The sequence below is a fragment of the Homarus americanus genome, unplaced genomic scaffold, assembly GCF_018991925.1.
Source record: "Homarus americanus isolate GMGI-L3 unplaced genomic scaffold, GMGI_Hamer_2.0 scaffold28, whole genome shotgun sequence".
Taxonomy (NCBI): domain Eukaryota; kingdom Metazoa; phylum Arthropoda; class Malacostraca; order Decapoda; family Nephropidae; genus Homarus; species Homarus americanus.
The window spans coordinates 2069149-2088291 of NW_024742238.1; the positions used below are offsets into that span (position 1 = coordinate 2069149).

The window sequence follows — 19143 nt, forward strand, 5'->3', positions numbered from 1 at the left end:
CAGATTATTGGCCCTCACCTGTGTCACTTGTATCAATTGTATCACTATCCACCACAGAGGCTTGCAGGGCCTCTTTGTCAAACTCCCCAAAGTCCATATAAGTCCATATCCTCACCATAATTATCACTATCACTGACTTGGGCCGGTTGTGGTGGGTGCCGGGTGAAGAACTGGTAATGTTTTGATGACTGGGCGACCTTGTGCGCACCATGTTCGCGCAGCTTACACAACAAGGCGGATGGCGGGAGGTTTGGATCCAAAAATGGCGCGGCTCGCCAGCCGCTCTCCGCGTAAAGGGGTACACGCACCGCGGAATGTGAGCATCCTGGGTTCCGGCAGGGCACCGCGTAAACGTGGAAACGCGGAATGCGGGACCGCGTAAAGTGAGGGTTAACTGTAATTCATATTATATTCCTATTATTTATTTATCTTAATATAATTCATAATATATTCCAAAAATAAACACATTATTTCTAAAAGAATTTGTGATGTATGGACGATTTTTAGCTATAATCATCCATGTGGGAATTATCTTTCTGGGAATCATCCAAGTGAGAATACAGGTAACTAAGTCTATTTGAGAATTATCTTAGTACAGGTAGTATAAATCACTGCACAAATTTATATTGTTTAAACAGTATTGTGTAAGTCAATAAACTAAAGGTATATACAGTCTTACTTAGTTTCCTTTTATGAACAAATATAAGCTTAAATATCTGGGTAAACCAACATTTATCCAAGTAAATATTAGCTAAAATCTGGGCTAGCCGCAGCTACAAAAACTAAAAGAACGTATTGGTCAAATTTGAGGTCTGGATCTGGTCTTGGTTGTAATATACCAATTTTAGTATGAAATAACAGAATGTAGAATGTCAAGAATGTGTGTGGGTGGGTGTTGGCTGTGTGTGGTGTATATAGGGAGAGGAGTGTAGTGCGTGTGTAGCGCGGGTGTATCACATGGTATACAAAAAGCATTCGCTGTATATTTCATCAACGTGAATAGAGAGTAAAGGAGTCAATGAGTGATATGCTGTACAGTATATATATATTTCTTGTTTTTATCACTCAACTCCCATCCAAAATCACTTCCAGCACCATGCAGATGACACCGCAATATTATTTTAATTAAAATTATACCAACTTTACCCCACTCCACTTCCATCCCATAACTTGTTAAGCCCCCCTCCCTTGTCCTGTGCCATCTATGGGTAAATTTAGTGACTGCTTCAGGCTGGCAACTTATGAGTCTCATGGTTGGTGGTGAGAGAGCATTGCTGTTTCAACAATGTGTCAAGCATGTGCACACGAATACACATGCGCTGTTGCCATGTTAGCCCTACCTTGTGGCCAGGTGGATCAGGCGGAACTGTTGTAGTGTACAAGTCATACACTGCAGCATCCACTTTCTTGTATTTCAAGCAACCCATACAAGTATGGGTGAGGCTACCTTCCTCCTTGACATATTTAACATTGTAGATGGTCGAAATGCCCACACCATACTCCTCCATCAACACTCTCACTGACACATTTTTCTCAAGTTTGTTGAGAATTACCAATTTTTCTTTAATGGAGTCCTTTCTCTGAGCCTCTCCTCGACCTCTTGGTGCCATATGCTTTTTCTGTAGCTATCAGCATTGTACAGTTGCCTCCACATGAACGTACCACAGCCTGGGTGTGTGTGAAGGCTCGGATACGAGATGTGGCAATGCAGCACCATAGTCAGGGTGGGCTGAATGCATGGAAATGAAACAGTGAAATTACAGTTTCATCAACATCTGCAATAAGATACAAACAAAATAGGAGGTAAACAGATAAACAAACCCTGTAATATGTCTTATGCAGCATTGTTGTGTAACCATGACAGAATGACTAGGAGTGAACTATGGGGAACCAGAAAACAGGGTAATCCACAGTTTCACACCCATGACTACAGCACTGTGTTACCACATATCGTTCCTACTCCCTCACACACTCCCAGGCAGTGGTACATTCAAGTGGAGGCAACTGTACGTGTTCAGTAAAGTTACAGTACAGTACACACAAACACTATACACTAGGCTACAGTATGCATATCCTGCACTGTCCACTCCGCTATGCACATTACTGTATGTACAGTATGGTGCTCACACTAATAATGTTAATTTACAGTTAAATAACACTGTAATCACTATTTACATCTTGGCACTGCTTTAACACTGTATTCTTGGCTGATTGTGTCCTGGTACAGTAATGTACAGTACTGAACAACACAGATTTGTACAAAAACAGCAGCAAGCAAGGGAGCAGCTTGGCGGCAGATTATGAACTAAACATGGCACAATGCTAGGGTTTGAAGGGATAAGCTGGGGATGCAGCAGCCTATCACAGGCATCCCATGTTGTCACATGACAGAAATAGCCAATCACAGCGTGCAAGCCTACAGCCTAAGTTACCCCAATGGCTAGCCCCCCATGTGTTCAGAACATGGCAGACGTGTCAGAACATAATGCAATCTCTCGAAACTCCAGAAAAAAAAATTCTCATGCCCGGAAGGAGAGATATTCTCTGAATTTTTCCGGAAAATGCACATGATTTCATCATCAGAAACGTGTTCCCATGCCTAGAATGGAGAGAGTTTACCCAGAAGGTTAAAAATCCATTCTGGGTATTGAAGAGTTCCAGGGACCAGTGATTCCGGCTAACGGGGATATTACTGTACAGTATTTAAAAAATGAACACTGATATAAAAAATGTACAGCTCCATAAAAATAAAAAAATAATTAATTTTCATGCACCAAAGACACTACAAGATATGCAGAAACATAAAACACAAGACATGTTTCAAATAAAGAAATTTCTAGTCATGAATTTGATGTCACTGACACTACTGTACTTAGATATTAATATAAATGTCAGTCTTACAAAAAGGCACATTTTATTTGGCAGACTCTGTTGATTTCCTCCTGCCACCACCACCTCTTCGATCAGGAGCGTATCTCAAAGTAGTGGCCATGACAGCTCCAACTTCAGTTTCTGTTGCATCTGGAAACTGCTTTCTGACACTTGCTGCAAGAATTCAAACAAGTGTTATTTCATATTATATTCACTTGCTTTAGCAACATTAGTGGGCAACAATATCAGACAAAACACATATAAATTTTCATCGTTCATCTAATAAATCCCATGTATAAGAATAATAATACCCTTACCTATGATAGCATTGTATAAATTAGTCATCTTGCAAAAAGCAACTTTTCCCCGGTTTCCACGCATGTTGAGCTGAGCCATGACATCATTTGTCATAAGCCTGTAATAAAGATTGCACAAGAGTATGACAATGGATGTGACTTTGCCCATGCTACTCACACCAGGTGTATGATGACTATGTTGACACATATGGTACAAACACATAGACCGTTACCAGAAAAGTTTATAAAGCCAATACCATGAAACACAATACTGTAGTTGTACCGTACTGTTCACAAATGACTACCTAAACATGACTACATACCTCCCCATGATCTTCTGTACGCTGTCTTTTATGTTTAATCCTCCAATGGAAAACAGGTGATGGATCTGAAGAAAAAAAAAATATTTTTTTAGAAAACTGATGTGTTTAAATTTTAACAGCAAACAGCAGCTCTGTACAGGCAGACTGCCCAACACATCCTCATGCAATGTGAAATGGACTAAACATACCTGAAAAAATGTAACAAAATTTCAGCAATGCATTGAAAATTCACGTACTACACATATTTTGAACACGTCAGAGTGTGGGCAGCAGGACCAGTTACAGTTCATTATCAGTAAGGAAAGGTACACGTAAAAAGTGCTCTTAACTAAATTTTGGGGAAATTCATGGACATTAATGAATAATTAAGCAATAATAATCCCATCCATGTATTTGAATTGAATTGAATCTATCAAATTACATTGAGGTCACCTTCTCGCATCTATATTTCACAAGGTCATCATATTTCTAACTGGCTTTCCTCTCAGTTGTGTTGCTACTACAGACCAGCCCAGTCATTTGTTATAGGAGGTATGACATATCTTCCCATCTCTCTCTCATAATCAGACAATTGCCCACGGCTGGTTAATTCATCATTTAACAATACAATACACGTATCCACCACATTACAGAAACTCAGGTTGTGGAAATTCATCCATACCAAATTTGTAAATTGTGACCACTAAATTCAGGATATGGCCTGAAAATTCAACCTTACAGAAATCGGGTAAATATTCCAAATTTTCAATAGAAAAAAAATTCACAGAAATTATAATTTATTGGGTTCAATTTCTTAGTGTTTACAACCACCAAGCATGGGTATGCCAGCATACCCATGCCAACACAGTGTGTTGTTATCTCCCAGCGTGTATGCTTGATCTTTTGACCCCAGCTCTTAGATTCAACACTTACGTACTGTATATATCTTATTCAAAACTGTTCAGTGTATTACCCTTATTCAAGATGAGTGGAAAGAGCCCATCAAGTACAAGTGAAAACAGTGGTGCTAAAAGTCCATACAGGATTTGTTGGATATAAAACTTGACGTTTTACAGAGGTTTGATGATGGAGAAAAACTTGGCCAGATTACAAAAACATTAGGGATTACTACAACTAGAGTGAGTACAATATGTGATAATAGAGACAAAATTAGGTCAAGTGCCATACGTTATACTTTCATAGAAGTGATGTGATGCTTAATATGGAATGACTACTGAGGATGTGGATTGAAGGTCAGACCCAGTGTAATGTGCCAATAAACACAATGATCATTCAAGAGAAGGCAAAAAGTTTGTATAATAATTTGCAGAAGAGGAAGGTGCAACATCTAAAGCAAAACCTTTTCAGGCTAATAAAGGTTGGATTGAAAGTTTTAAGAATTGCATTAATTTGCACAACATTAAGATGATCGGTGAAGCTGCCAGTACTGATACAGAAGCCGTGCACAATTATCCTGATGAGATGAAGAAAATTATTGATGAAGGAGGTTACACACCAGAACAAAAAGTGTACAATGTGGATGAAACTGGACTTATTGGGAGCACATACCAGCTGGGACATTTATTACTAAGGAAGAAAAGTCAGCATCATGTTTTTAAATTTCAGAAGACTGTCTAATGCTTCTTGAGGGAGGAAATGCTGCTGGTGATATGAAATTAAAGCCCCTACTTGTGTATCACTCTGAAAATCCACGGGTCTTCAAAGGCTACGGCAAGTCTAATCAACCTGTAATTTGGCATTCAAATAAAAAGGCTTGGATAACTATGAACCTTTTTCAAAACTGGTTCACTTATCATTTTTGCCCTGCTGTTGAAAGGTACAGTGACAGACAGATGAAATATTTCCAACAAAGCATTGACAATGCACCAAACTACCCAGTGAACTTGAATGATCTTTCTGACCATGTCAGAGTGGAGTATATCCCCAAGACCACTTCAAGACATATTATCTAAGAACTTTTACACAACTCATAAAAAGAAATGATGGGGAGGATAAACCAACAGTTAGGGACTTCTGTAAAAAGTTCAACATCAAGGACGCCGTGGAGAACATTGCCTAGTCGTGGGATGAAGTGAAATCATCAACTATGAATAGTGTTTGGAAAAACATATGGACAGAGTGCGTCCACGACTTTCAAGGTTTTCCACAAACAGAAAGTACAATAAGTCCTCGCTTAACATTGTTTCGGTACTACGTCACTAAACTTTAGAGACCAAAAATTTGTTTAACGTCCCAGTGACTCGGTACAACGTCGTTTGAGTCGTCACGGATTACATTTTACCTTTTTCACAACATGTACTTAGGATGGTGAGTGCATGTAAATGAGTAAAAATAAATGAAGAAAGTTACTATATCTACCAAAAAATAAGTTAAAAAACATGTACAGTACTTAAATGTACTTAAGGGACAAAAATTTTTATCTCGTGCAAAATATACGATGTCTATATTCATATTACAGTATTCACTGTCTTTCAAGGATTCCAACAATGCAATTTATACTCCGCTAACTTTAGTCTGTGCCATTCTATAAGAAAAAAAATTTAAGCCTAAACCACCATCAATCTTGCCGGAAGTGCAGAGGGGAGGTGATGTATTATGACAGCTGGCGCCAGCCCGCCGGCCAACCAAGGTTACCTAGTGGTATTTATATATCTGTCATGTAGAGGAGTTTTGAGTTTTTCGCTTATAAAATCTCAATGAATGTGACTTTATAGTAATGCATACAAGCACCTCACCAGGCATCACAAGGAGCTTTGAATTTATGTATTTGTAATGTATTTCATGGGGCAAAGAGATGCTAAGGAACGTAACTCCCATATTTTATTTATTTATTATGGGGAAAATTGATCCGCTTAACGTTGTTTCGTATAACGTCGTATTTTCAGGAACGTAACTCCGACGTTAAGCGAGGACTTACTGTATACATCAAGTTCAACAAGACATTGTGACACTTGCAAATGATGTAGGCTTTGCAGAAGTTGTTGAAGATGATGTGTCTGAGTTGCTACAGTCCCATTGGGAAGATCTGTCTAATGAGGATCTGATGCTGTTGAAACAAGAGTGAGCTGCAGGAGAAGAGGAGGAGGATATAGAAGCTCCACCCACCCTTCTGTTGACTACAAAGGAAATGGCTAAAGGATTTGCACTTATAGCAGAAGGTTTGCAAATCTTTGCTGCTAATGATCCCAATAGCGAACATAACCTCCAAGTTGCAAGAGCAGTTCATTATGGACTCAGCTGCTACAGTGAGCTGTACAATGAGAAGATGAGTCGTAAACATCAAACAACTTTGGTTAAGTCTTTTGCCCCATGAGCAGAGCCTGCAAGTGGCTGCAACACATGATGATTTACAGGGCAGGGCAGAAGATAGTAGTGCTCGTCACTCTCCCTCCCAATAACTCCCACTGCAACACCTCACCTCATGCAGCATTCAATCTCATTTGTGGTGAGTTAAATTCAAGTGTTTTGTGTACAGAATTATTTTTATTTATTCCTCACATTTACTGGTACAAATCATAGCTCCTTCCACACTCATATTATCCTTTGGGCGACATGACACAATTCAGCTGCTTGGATAGGCAGTCACCTAGGTGGCTGACATCAGGGGAGGAGAGAGGGAGGGAGGGAAGGAGGGCAGACCGGCAATTCGCATACACAGTTAAAGTTCACTGTCTTTACTCACAAATGTTCACTTCCCACACATACACACCAATGCTCTTCATTTTTCTTATTTTATACAGCATGTCCTTACAATTCACGAGTTTTTAATTCATGGCCTTCAATTATTCGCGGATGACACCCTGGATGTGACCAAGAATGTCAGTGGGTACTTTTAGAGTTGGCGGAGCACGCGAGTTGTGTGGTGTTCCGCAAGGTGTCTCTGTTGTCCAAGGTGGCTGGGCCACGTACACACTCCACCTCAGTCCGGGAAAAACACTTGTCCGTCTCGCTTGTGTGCTACTCTGCTCTCCTAACAACTGTGCTCCTCATGCTTGTGATGGCTCCCAAACTCCTTCAACCACCTTCATCCAGCCGCGGAAATGAGCCCAAACAAGCAAAGAGAGAGAAAAGGTCATGACCTTCGTGGAGACGATACAGCTGCTGGACAAACTTAGGAGTGGCCAGAGTTCTGCTGCGTGTGGCCGTGAGTATGGCATCAATGAGTCAACCGTCCGCTACATCAAGAAGTAAGAGAGGGAGATTCATAATGCCGCTGCCCTAAGTGCCCCCTCTGCCAAGATTCGCCGCTAATGTGAGGGATACAGCTACATCTGGATTGAGGACAGTACAGTATATAGACAGTATCAAGGGAGAATTCCAGGTACATATATGTGGGCTGCAAAGGCCCAATTGGTACGTAATAGTGTAATACTGTGAATAAGTGTGACTGTGTTTGAAGGTTATAATATTTATGTAAGATAAGAAAAAATAGCTTTCTCATGTGACAGGTGAAAATATATGAGTACAGGTAGTTCTGCTATAACGCGATAATTGTGTTCTTGTAAAATATCGTGTTATAGAAAATCGCGTAATAGAAATAACAGGGCTTATGGAGAAAATAGGGTTAGGTGCAGATTACTCGAAATCGAAAAAATTTAGTAGTTAGCCTAACACAAAGGATAGCACAGTCTAAATAAATGTTACATTCATATCTAATAATGAAATCATACAGTAAATTTAACACTTTACCTTGAAAAAATATGAATGTAACTTGATGGGGGAGAAGGGTGATTTTGAGGTTAATAACATCGAGCTTCTCTTCAAGTGTTATATCCTTTCTTTTACGATAATCACCGGGAATTCTATCATCAGAACGCTTTTTGGAGATATTCTTCTTTACCATATTCACAGTTAATACCACAAAATTGGAGAAATAGTAAGCAAAAATCGCGTTATAGCAAACAAGCGTTCGCGTTATACAAATATTGTTCCGAATTCATAAATCGCGTTAGAGCAAATTCGCGTTATCAAAACACGCGTTATAGCAGAACTCACTGTACAATGATCTGAGAAAATTATAATTGTATTAAGTTATGTGAAGTGTTTGGGTTGACCCATACACTATGGTAGGAGGAAATCATCTTATTTAGTTGTGTGTGAGGTTAATACACAGTTACTTCATTTGATGGATAGCCATGGACAGCTCTGATTCGAGAATCTTATGGAAGTGGTAAATGTAAGCAAAGTGGGAGTAAAGTAAGTGTAATATACCAAGCCACAAGCTAGGGCCTTTGTCCATGTTGGCGCCTGAAACCATGTGGCCCTCAGATTCGAGATAGTGAGATGTAGGAAGAAATTGACCAGAGTCCTGACAACTCAAGACACTGATTGTATCATGTAATTTAGAATTAAGGTACGATATATAATTATAAGGCATGAAGTCACAATACCTTAGAAACTGTGTGTGGGGGCCAGAATAAAAACACTGGGATCGGTAAGCATTGGCACCCATTGGCCTTGGTCCTGGCCCTGACACCTGCACACGGTCTCGATAACACAGGACGCTTTGTACAAACAGGTCAGTGTCCACTTGGTGTAAGGTCAGAGTTCTTCAAGATGTGTATTTAGAGTTTTATATACAGTTTAAAGCCTTGCATAATGTTACTGATGATATAGTAAGTTTGTTAATAAGTTTTATATTTTTTTGTGTCAGTACAAAGGCCAGAAGAGCCAGTAAACATACGGTATTTGTTTATGCACAATAACACAAGACACTTCATATGGACAGGTACAGGCCGTGTGAGCCTTTGTGTGTGGGTGAGCTGTGGAGGCCATAGAGGTAAAGATGTGATGTCGAAGGAAATGCCAGACCCAAACCACTATTGTGTGTGAGGAACCCACCTGGTGTCATGGGTAATGCCTGTGGTCATTGTACAACCTCCCTAAGGATCTCTGGGTGTCTCAAAGTTTTAGTACCCTGGGTGTGAATACGTGTTGGTGCTACTTGAGGTGCTGCCGCTACTGTAGTGTCCCAAGTATGAAGGAAGTCGATATAGTCCCTGTATGATTGTCTGTGAAGTACCCGCTGTGTGTTAACTGTATGTATTACTGAAGGTTCCTTTATTCAGGTGCTATGAGTATTTAGTTATATTATTTTTGTATAGTGAAGACATGACCTTAAGTGCTTGGGAAGGTTAACTATTTTTTTACTGGAACTGAGTGTACTATTATTAATAGATATAAATTAAGACCCTTTTTATCAATAAATTAATTAAGAATGATCAATAATATTTCACCCTTCCTTCTATCATAAAGTTGATTAATGAAAAACACGAGCTCACTTCTTTACCTGCTACCACATGAAAGAAGCCAAATTCTTGTTCGAAACCACATGTACTGCCCTGAGGTCTGGTGGCAGCAACCATAGTTCAAGGAGTAGATTAAGTAAAGGGAGTATGACATTCTAGGGGTGTTTACGCTACAGGCATCTCCCGGGTTACGGAAGGTGTGTTCATGAAAATTTGTCCGTAACGCGAGAGCAATTTCCCCATTGACTTCCATTATATAATTGGAGATGCGTTCACAAAGGAAATATTTTTGGCAAAAAGACGTAATACAAGCACATTTATGAATGAAAATAAATTATTTTTAACACATACTTGTACATTGATTATTTTATGATATAATATGATAATAAATATACAAAACACTTGAATTTAACTTACCACAAACAATGTTGAGAGCTGCATTAGGTGAGGTGGTGATGTAAAGTGGTGCAATTGGAGTTACTGGGAGGGAGACAGAGGGGCACTACTGGCTCCTGCCTCGCCCTGTAATCCATCATCATCATTTGCTACAGGCCTTGCTCTTGGGGCAAAAAACTTGTCTGAAGTTGTTTGGCGTTGACAGCGCATTTTGTCCTTGTACAGCTCCCTGTAGCAGTTGGGGCTATTCTGCAACTGAAGGCGCTTCTTAAACGTTTCAAACCATCCTTTACTAGCCCTTTAAAGGTCTTGCATCAGAACTTGCACTTTGTTCTTTCTGCAAATCCTCATACAAACTTTTTGCATTCTCCTAAATGATCATCGTGCTTAGTGGCACATTCCGTTTTTTGGTCTTCAATCCACAAATTCAAGAGTCTTTCCATATTAAGCATCACATCACTTCTATGAAAAAACAATGTACGGGCAGTTAAAGGAGTAACCGATTGAGCACTTGACCTAATTTTGTCTTTATTGTCACGTATTGTGCACACTGTAGACGTAGCAAGGCCTAATGTTTTTACAATCTGGCTAAGTTTTTCTCCTGCATTAAACCTCCGTAAAACATCAAGCTTAATGTCCAATGTAATTCCTGTACGGGATCTTTTAGCACCACTGCTTTCTTACTTGAACTTGATGGCCTCTTTCCACTCATCTTGAATAAGGATACACAGTAATACAGTCCTGAATACAGAAGTTTGTAAGTGTCGCGAGACCAAGCGCACATGTGAGTTCAAACAGAGCGGGTTGGCGTGGAGAGGATACGCGGCGTCCCCACTGTACAGTCTTGTAGCAACCACCAAGAAATCCACACAAAATAAATTTTATAATTTGTGAAATATTTTCTTATAGTACAGGCGAATTTTTTGTCCGTATCCCAGATAGATGGGTCATAATTTACAAAATCCGTAAGAGCGAATTTCCGTAACCTGAGTTGCCGTAACCCGGGGGATGCCTCTATGTTAAAGTTGGTAAAATTAAAAAATACACTCAATATGTGTTGTAATATGTATTCTCTTTCATATCCTGAAAAAATTTTATTGTCGCCTTCATTAATAAATGAGCACCTCTAAATTATCATGAATGGACAAAAGTTATGAGGCCCCCTGTTGTTGGAGGTCTGGGTGTGGCTGCACCCCGTGCACCCTGCTAGTTTTAGCCCAATGGCTACTTGATAAACAATTATACCCCTTGTCTCAACTATTTCCTTACCATCTGTTGATGTCTACCTCTGCCATTCAATGAATTCTCTAGTTCAGTCAGATCTTGAAGGGAGGATGCCTGTACAATGTGATGGTCACCAGAGTCCGTGATACTTGGCATGCTTGACATGTGTACTATTTGCTCCATTACCTCAGACAGCAGATACAGCACACGTTTCTGGAACTCTACAATATATGAGTTAGAATAACACAGAGTTTAGTTGAAACATAAAGTTCAATACGGTACATTCATCACAGTTTATAAACTCTACTATTAGGTTTTGATGGAAATTTCTAATATGCTGCAGCATTTAGTATAGTGTACAAGCATGAAAAGTGTATGATCAAAAATATCACAGAAAAAGTTTTAGTATCGGCTTATTCTAAAAAGGTTCACACGTACAACACAAATAAAACATAAAACGTACCTGCTGTAGGCAAAGGGAATCGATCCAAATTTCTATCCCCAGTGGACTTGCTAGCCTGCCTGTTTGGTGGTAACCTAGAATGGAATTGAGACACTGAGTGTTGCTGTGATGGCGACCATGCAAAGCTTGGCACCTTGCTTGACTGCATCCCACGGAGCGGTGACCTGGAGCGGGAGCGGGATATTGAACGCCGACGAGGCTTGGACATCTGATCGGTATTTCTCTCTTCAATACTTTCATCATCATACTCTTCCATCTCTTCTTCATAGTCAGAAGCACCATTGCCATATTTTTCTGTTCAATAATGATAAAATAATTTGCATTTGCAGTTGAGTTACATGTAGTTCATAGATGTGGTTTTGTTGGCAACAATTTTTAAGTTATATAAGCTTTAAGTATTAGTATCACCAGTTTAATACATAACTGATTCTTTGGGTGATATATACATATGGCTGGGGCAACAATTTACATATACAGGTACCTGCTGAATAGTCAGTGAAATTTTTTTTCTCGTGTTGTTGCTGTGGGGTAGCCATGTCAAGTTTTGTGGTATAGTTATGTGCTTTGTCAATTTTGCTTCCTGGAAGATAAGACAAGTGCATTAGGTTATATATAATTACTGTAGAACAGTAAACACATAAAAAAAATAATTATATAAATTACTGGTACTGTGCAATTCTCTTTGTGGAAATGTTCTTAAACTCTTTATTGTTTATTACACGTCAGTTATGTACGTCTGCCCTCACTGACAGGTCTCAGAATCAGAAACTCTAGTGATTACTGCACACTGGTGCTGGCTAACCAGGGTATCTCATTAGTGGTTCACAGAGTGTTGTACAGTGACCACCAATTCCTTAAATTTAGGTTTCATTATAGCTCAGCTCTTTACACTAATATTATAATAAACATTAAAGATAGCCAATCAGCTATGCAATAAACTATTGATTTTCGAGTATGATATTCATATAATATACAGTGAATAACCATGAAAAAATACACTAACATTCATGAAATATATAGAAGTAGAGTATCGAACAGTCAATACTATAATCATATAACAAAAAGACAAGGGACAATCCAATGTAATACAGCAAGTGCTACTAGTGGCTTCATATCAGTTGAAATGTCCCACATACAATATAATCCACAGTTGGCATACAGCTGCAGTATCACCAACAATCTTTATCAAATTCACTACCCATTACCCAGCACTGCCACAATCAGAAAAATTCAACATATTACAACTCAAAATAAAAGCATCTACAACAAGCAAAGTATTAAAGCTTCAAAATTTACTAGATAAATAAAGCAGAAGATTTATACAGAGAATCAATCTAATCCCAAACTCTAAATTCCCACACTCCTTCCTGCTCTACATAATCGAAGGACAGGAGACCCAATAACTGAGTTGAAAGAGAATTTCTTACCCTCAATGATAAAATTATTCCATTCACAAACAAATACTACACAAAAGACAAGATTCAAGCATTGGTTACCAACCCCCCTAACCAATATCAAACTCACCCCAAATCCATTGTGTAAACATTGTAATGATGCCCTACACACTAAAACACATCCACTCACTACATGGACAAATGTTCACCTATAACAGGCGATCCCTCGATGTTATTTCCATAAAAGATCTCTCTCTATGAGTGACCATGACTATTGCAGAACATCTGAGGTCTCTCAATTTCACACCCATGTGAAACAGGAGCTTGAACAATATCAAAAACATCAGTATTTCTTTTAGTACCTAACATATACTTGACTTTCACAAGCATGAACCGTCTCCAGGTTGCTGTTGGCTCATGCCTCTCTGCCATTGCTTTCTTAGCATGAACACCTGGAGGCCAGTAAACAGTATCTCCCTTAATCCAATTGGCTGGCAGCATGCCCTCCATTTTTTCACCATGTTTAAGCCATACTGCCCTACACCACATTCTGCAATAAACAAAAGTAATTACTAAGTATCTTTCTATCCCAAGCAGTATATGTAGTACAAAATATTCATTACCATACAGAAGACACATTCCATCACATTGTGAGTTACATCTGTCCATCAATTTCTCTTGGCCTTCTCAGAGTGTTTCATTTATGCTATACTGATTCATTTTGACAAAAGTGGCCCATCAATGAAGTTTTTCTATGATGCTAAGACTTGGTATTAGAGACCAATTTTCCATCTGTTCCTTTCCCTTTTACAAAAACAACTGTATTGTTTCTGGATGATCTGTACATCAATGTCTGCCATGTGAGCGATTGATTGTGGTAATAACATCCCTGGCGACACAACAGCTCAGGTCATATGCCCCGAATTAAACTAAGAGCTTAGAAGGCTAAAAGCAAATAATGCAAGGAAGAAACATAAATAATAACTAGCATAGAACCCTCATTAAAAATCATTTAAACATTAATGGATAAAACTCAAAACTTTTGTAAAAGGCCAGCTTCCTTCACGAAGGAGAGGACATCTCCTCCAACACTACCCCCCCCCCACCAGCACCAAAGTGAGACAGTAAGATCTGTCTCCCCCTGGCACCCAGAGAGGTACTTAAGATGAGGATCTCTAAGATTGGGGCATTCCACCAGGGGTCAAACAGTCAATGGGACCAGGCAGTCATCACAATATGGAGGGGGCGTCCTCTTCATTAAAAAACCTTAAGGCAACCACAAGTGGCCAATGAGGAGGCAGGCCAAAGCAGTCTCTTAGCAGCACGACAGATCCTTGTTTGCTCCAACAGCATCCCACCTGCATTGCCAACTCGAGCAGATGGCAGCTCATATTACTGGCTTCATGTCAGAGGCAGGTAGAAAGGAATGATGGGCCACAGGGCGAGAAGCAGATGCTTATGCCACAGCATCAGCACGCTCATTCCCCCTCTCCCCTACATGAGCCGGAACCCAGCAAAAACTGACGTTCTGGGCAGTTCTCATTTCTTTCATTGAAAACATGATGTCTGTGACTCCTCTACTCTAAAAACTTTGAGGACTGAGCTGCCTTAGAAGATACCCCTGCAAATGCTGTGGCAAAAAGATCAGCAACTTCTTGAGGGGCAGCAATTGAGCTGCCATCATTAGCCCTGAGAACTGGGGGAGGATGAGATGAAAAAGTGCCTGCTATTTCTGCACACATTTCCATACCTGGGACAAGGGAGTTTTCATTTAGAAAGGAGACATAAGAAGAAAAAGATTGGCGATGGGCATTCTTTAAAACTAAACGAGGTTGTACTCTGGCCCATTTCAATTCCACATTATAAAATTCTGTCCTATGATGCTAGGAGTGACCATAAGCAATGTGGCGCTCAACAACTGCCTGCCTGCACTCCTCTGACCACCAAGGAACAGGTCGGCAGTGACCAGCCCATTGCAGGAGGTTGGCTAAGTATTCAACCACTTCATCTACTGACGGAAATTCTTCACTTGTCATGTCTACCTTCACTAGTTCCTTGAACAAGTCCCAGTCTGCCTTGTCTAACCACCAACGGGGGAGCTCATGGTGTCAGGAGGACTTCCGGGGAGGAAAGTAGGATAAGGTAGTGGTCACTTTATCTGAGGTCATCTGTTACTCTCCACCCAAAGTCCAGTATAGTCTATTGAGCACAGTGAGAGATCTATGGCTGTAGTCGTGTTGGTCTGGACATGATAGTGGGTGATATCACCAGTAATTAATATACCCAGGTCCACTTCTTCCATGAGTGAAGCTATCAAGTCACCACTTAAATTAACCATTGTATCAACCCAAAGGGTGTGCCTTCCATTAAAATCACCAAGGATAGGATAAGGGGAAGGAAGTTGACGAATCAATGAAGTTTTTATGACTGAAGCTTATTTAAAGCCCAAACTATTCCAATGACTCTTTGATGACTTCTGGGTATACTGTATGGTATAAACATATACAACAACAAATTAAATATTGTGCAGTAATCACACTGTCTAATTATGTCTAAAAAGAGCCTGAACAATTTGGTATACAGATGGACTGTACGTATATAGAATTGCATACTTTACCTTTTCATGTTTTTATACAAGTAACCATAACATGGGTCCCAGGGGCCCAATACTCAAAAACATTTATGGGACTGTATGTTTCTGTGTACCCCGTAACTGGACTTACAGTCTCAGATCGGTATACTCAAAACACCGATGGTATATTCAAAACAAATATTTGACATCGAATTCTGTAAGTTAAAGCCCATAACTTGCACCAGCCCCTGAGGCTCTGTAACACTCTCAACCCGGATGTTGTAGTCACTAACTCCCGATTGTATAAAAAATAATAATAATATATGTTGTAATAATGCTTGTTAGACTTGTTTTGTCATAGAATAACGAAGAAAATGTTTTGTACATCAACATACTGAAATATAGTATTTCAGTTTGTCTTTTTCGTAAAATTTTTGTTGCAATAATACGAGGCTTTGAGTGTTTATATTTGGCGCAGTTTGGAAGAGACGCATCTTTTGTCTTCTTACAAATTATTGTATTGTTCACACTTAGGGTAAAAATATGTTTTATGGTTGAGTAAACTTATAGATAGACCTTATTAATGTTGTATAGCCGTAAATATCGCTCTCAGCTGATTTATCCTTCTCTTGTGATTGGTTGATGATTTTGTCAACTGAGCACTGATTGGCCAACTAGCTCCTGCACTGCCATCTACCTTCCGACAAGAGAACTGAATTTACAGGGTAAACACTAGAGTTATGATAACTTGCGGACTGCTTTAGGAACTGTAATTAAATTTTGAGTATGCTAAATTTACGGGACTGTGAGGAGTCTGCAATATATGGTACTGTATCTCGCTAATATACGTAACTTATGAGGTGTTTTGAGTATCCGGCCCCACATCTGTAGACCACTGACCTACGGCAGTAAGTTTTTGTGTGTGTGTGTGTGTGTGTGTGTGTGTGTGTGTGTGTGTGTGTGTGTGTGTGTGTGTGTGTGTGTGTGTGTGTGTGTGTGTGTGTGTGTGTGTGTGTGCGTGTGTGTACTATGACTCAGGGCCGTACTCTCAGTCATCATGTCAAGCCATCAGGCACCATACACTTATGAGGGGGGAGGTCATTCAATAATGTGTGTGCTTCGGGCAGGATGTACCAGGCAGGGCTACCAATATTTCCAAACTGGCTGGATGACTCAACTGTTACCACAACCCAGGCATCGAGTACTGTACCCCAATAATATTTCCCTCAAACACAAAAGAAATTTAACGAAAGCTAAAAAAAAAAAAAATAAATAAATAAATCATACGACCAAATGAACAAAAAAGTGTTAAGAAGATATCTATGGGAAATCGAAATTATGATTCTCTGGTGTTTGTGAGGTTTGTTTTGAAGATTATTATATTTCACCGGATGTTGGCCACACTAGGATGGCCAATGGCTGGCATACGAGCCGATCAGTGGTGAAGAGGATAAAACGATAACAAGGCGGGGTGTTGTTCACACATGGATGCACTTGTAAATAAATGACAATCTTTGAATATACTGTATATGGAAACAAAAGCTTTTGTCACCAACAAACTCATTTTCTATCAATTTTAAATACAGTAAGTCCTTGCTTAACGTTGCCCCCGATAACGTTGTTTCGTTATAATGTCGCTACTCTTTCGATACCAATAATTCAGTTAACATCCCGAAGACTCAATGTAACGTCATTTTTAGTGTCATCACGGACTACTTTTTACGTCGCATCATCCTCACTCATCTTGCCGCTCTACACTTTCTCGTCTTGGCACCCTACCTCTCACTCATGGAACGTCACAGCTTCCCAAAGCGGCGTCAGTCTTCATGAGGCTTCCATAGCGTTCGTGCGTGTTTTTGCTCTTAAAACTGTACTCTATCAATTCAAAATGGTTTCCAAGCGCCCATCAAATGCTACTGATGCTAGTTTTGTGAAGAAGCAATGTAAGATCATTAGCCTTGCTACGAAAATGGAAGTTTTAAACCGTTTTGAAAAAGGGGAACGTGCGGTGGACATAACTGCTGCTCTAGGTCTAACCGCCACAACAGTGCATACTATCCGGACCAACACGGACAAGATTAAGGTTAGTGCTGGAAGTGGCGCTACTCTGAGTGCAACAAGGACAACTTGTGCTCGAAGTTCCGTTATTGAAAAGATGGAAAGGATGCTGGCTATGTGGATGGAGGACCAGAATCAATGCAATGCCCCTGTGAGCCTTATTATTATCCAGCATAAAGCAAAATCTTTGTTTGACGACTTAAAGGCAGGAAGAGGGTGAAGGATCGAAGGAAGAGAACTTTACGGCCAGCCGAGGCTGGTTTCAACGTTTTAAGCATCGTCATAACTTTCATAACATTACGATGACTGGTGAAGCTGCTAGTTCAGATATGGTTGCTCAAGGAAGGAGGCTACTCAGCGAAGAAAGTCTTTAATGTGGATGAGACTAGTCTCTTTTGGAAGATGCCGCCTGAAAGAACATATATCTCAAAGGAAGAGAAAAGAGTGGCAGGTTTTAAAGCAGCAAAAGACCGTGTGACGCTGCTGCTTGGCGCGAACGCTGCTGGCGACTTCAAGCTGAAGCCTATGCTAATTTCTCGCGCTGTCAACCCACGGGACCTGAAAGGTTACTATGAGGATCAACTTCCTGTCATTTACAAGGCAAATAAGAAGGCATGGATAACCAGTGCCATATTTAGCCAGTGGTTAACCGTGTACGCCAAGGAGAACATAAACTTCAAAATTCTTCTTGTCGTTGACAATGCTCCAGCTCATCCTCCCAATATCGACGACTTGCACGACAATGTTCAAGTTGTCTTCCTGCCTCCCAACATGACAACACTGATGCAGCCTATGAACCAAGGCATCATCGCCGCATTCAAGGCGTATTATTTATAGCGTACCATGGATCAACTGCTAAAGGCTACTGATGGAGAAAATAAACCTACAATCCGAGAACATTGGCGGGGCTACAACATTCTTCATGCAATCGACAACATTGACAAAGCATGGGAAGAAGTTTCAGAAAGTTGCCTGAATGGTGTGTGGCGTAAATTGTGGCCCGAGTGAGTCAACAGTATTACAAGATTCACAGACTTAGTCCCAGCTGTGAATAGGGATATCCTCAGCTTGGCTAGACAGGCAAGCTTTGATGAGCTGGAATCAGAGGATATTGAGCAAATCTTGGCATCCCATACAGAAAAGGCTCACCAGTGAAGATTTGCAACAAGCAACAAAACACTGTCCCATTGAAGATGACGAAATAACACAACGAATGCTAACTACCAATAGGATGGCAGAAGCGTTCAACATGATTCAGCAAGGAATGCAAATCTTCATTGATGACGACCCAAACAGAG

General features: G+C 40.1%; 1 protein-coding gene across 1 annotated transcript in view; it reads right to left on the bottom strand.

Annotated features, from left to right (window-relative positions):
* Positions 1-345: 345 nt before the first annotated feature.
* Positions 346-19143, bottom strand: part of LOC121876632 — a 39348-nt gene continuing 20550 nt past the window's right edge. The window contains exons 4-10 of the mRNA XM_042381911.1: positions 13578-13765; positions 12303-12401; positions 11822-12115; positions 11404-11579; positions 3491-3555; positions 3189-3286; positions 346-3045 (exon numbers count right to left, since the gene is read on the bottom strand). Of these exons, the coding sequence (XP_042237845.1) occupies positions 2915-3045; positions 3189-3286; positions 3491-3555; positions 11404-11579; positions 11822-12115; positions 12303-12401; positions 13578-13765 (1051 nt within the window). The 3' untranslated portion in view covers positions 346-2914. The remainder of the gene's footprint in view (positions 3046-3188; positions 3287-3490; positions 3556-11403; positions 11580-11821; positions 12116-12302; positions 12402-13577; positions 13766-19143) is intronic.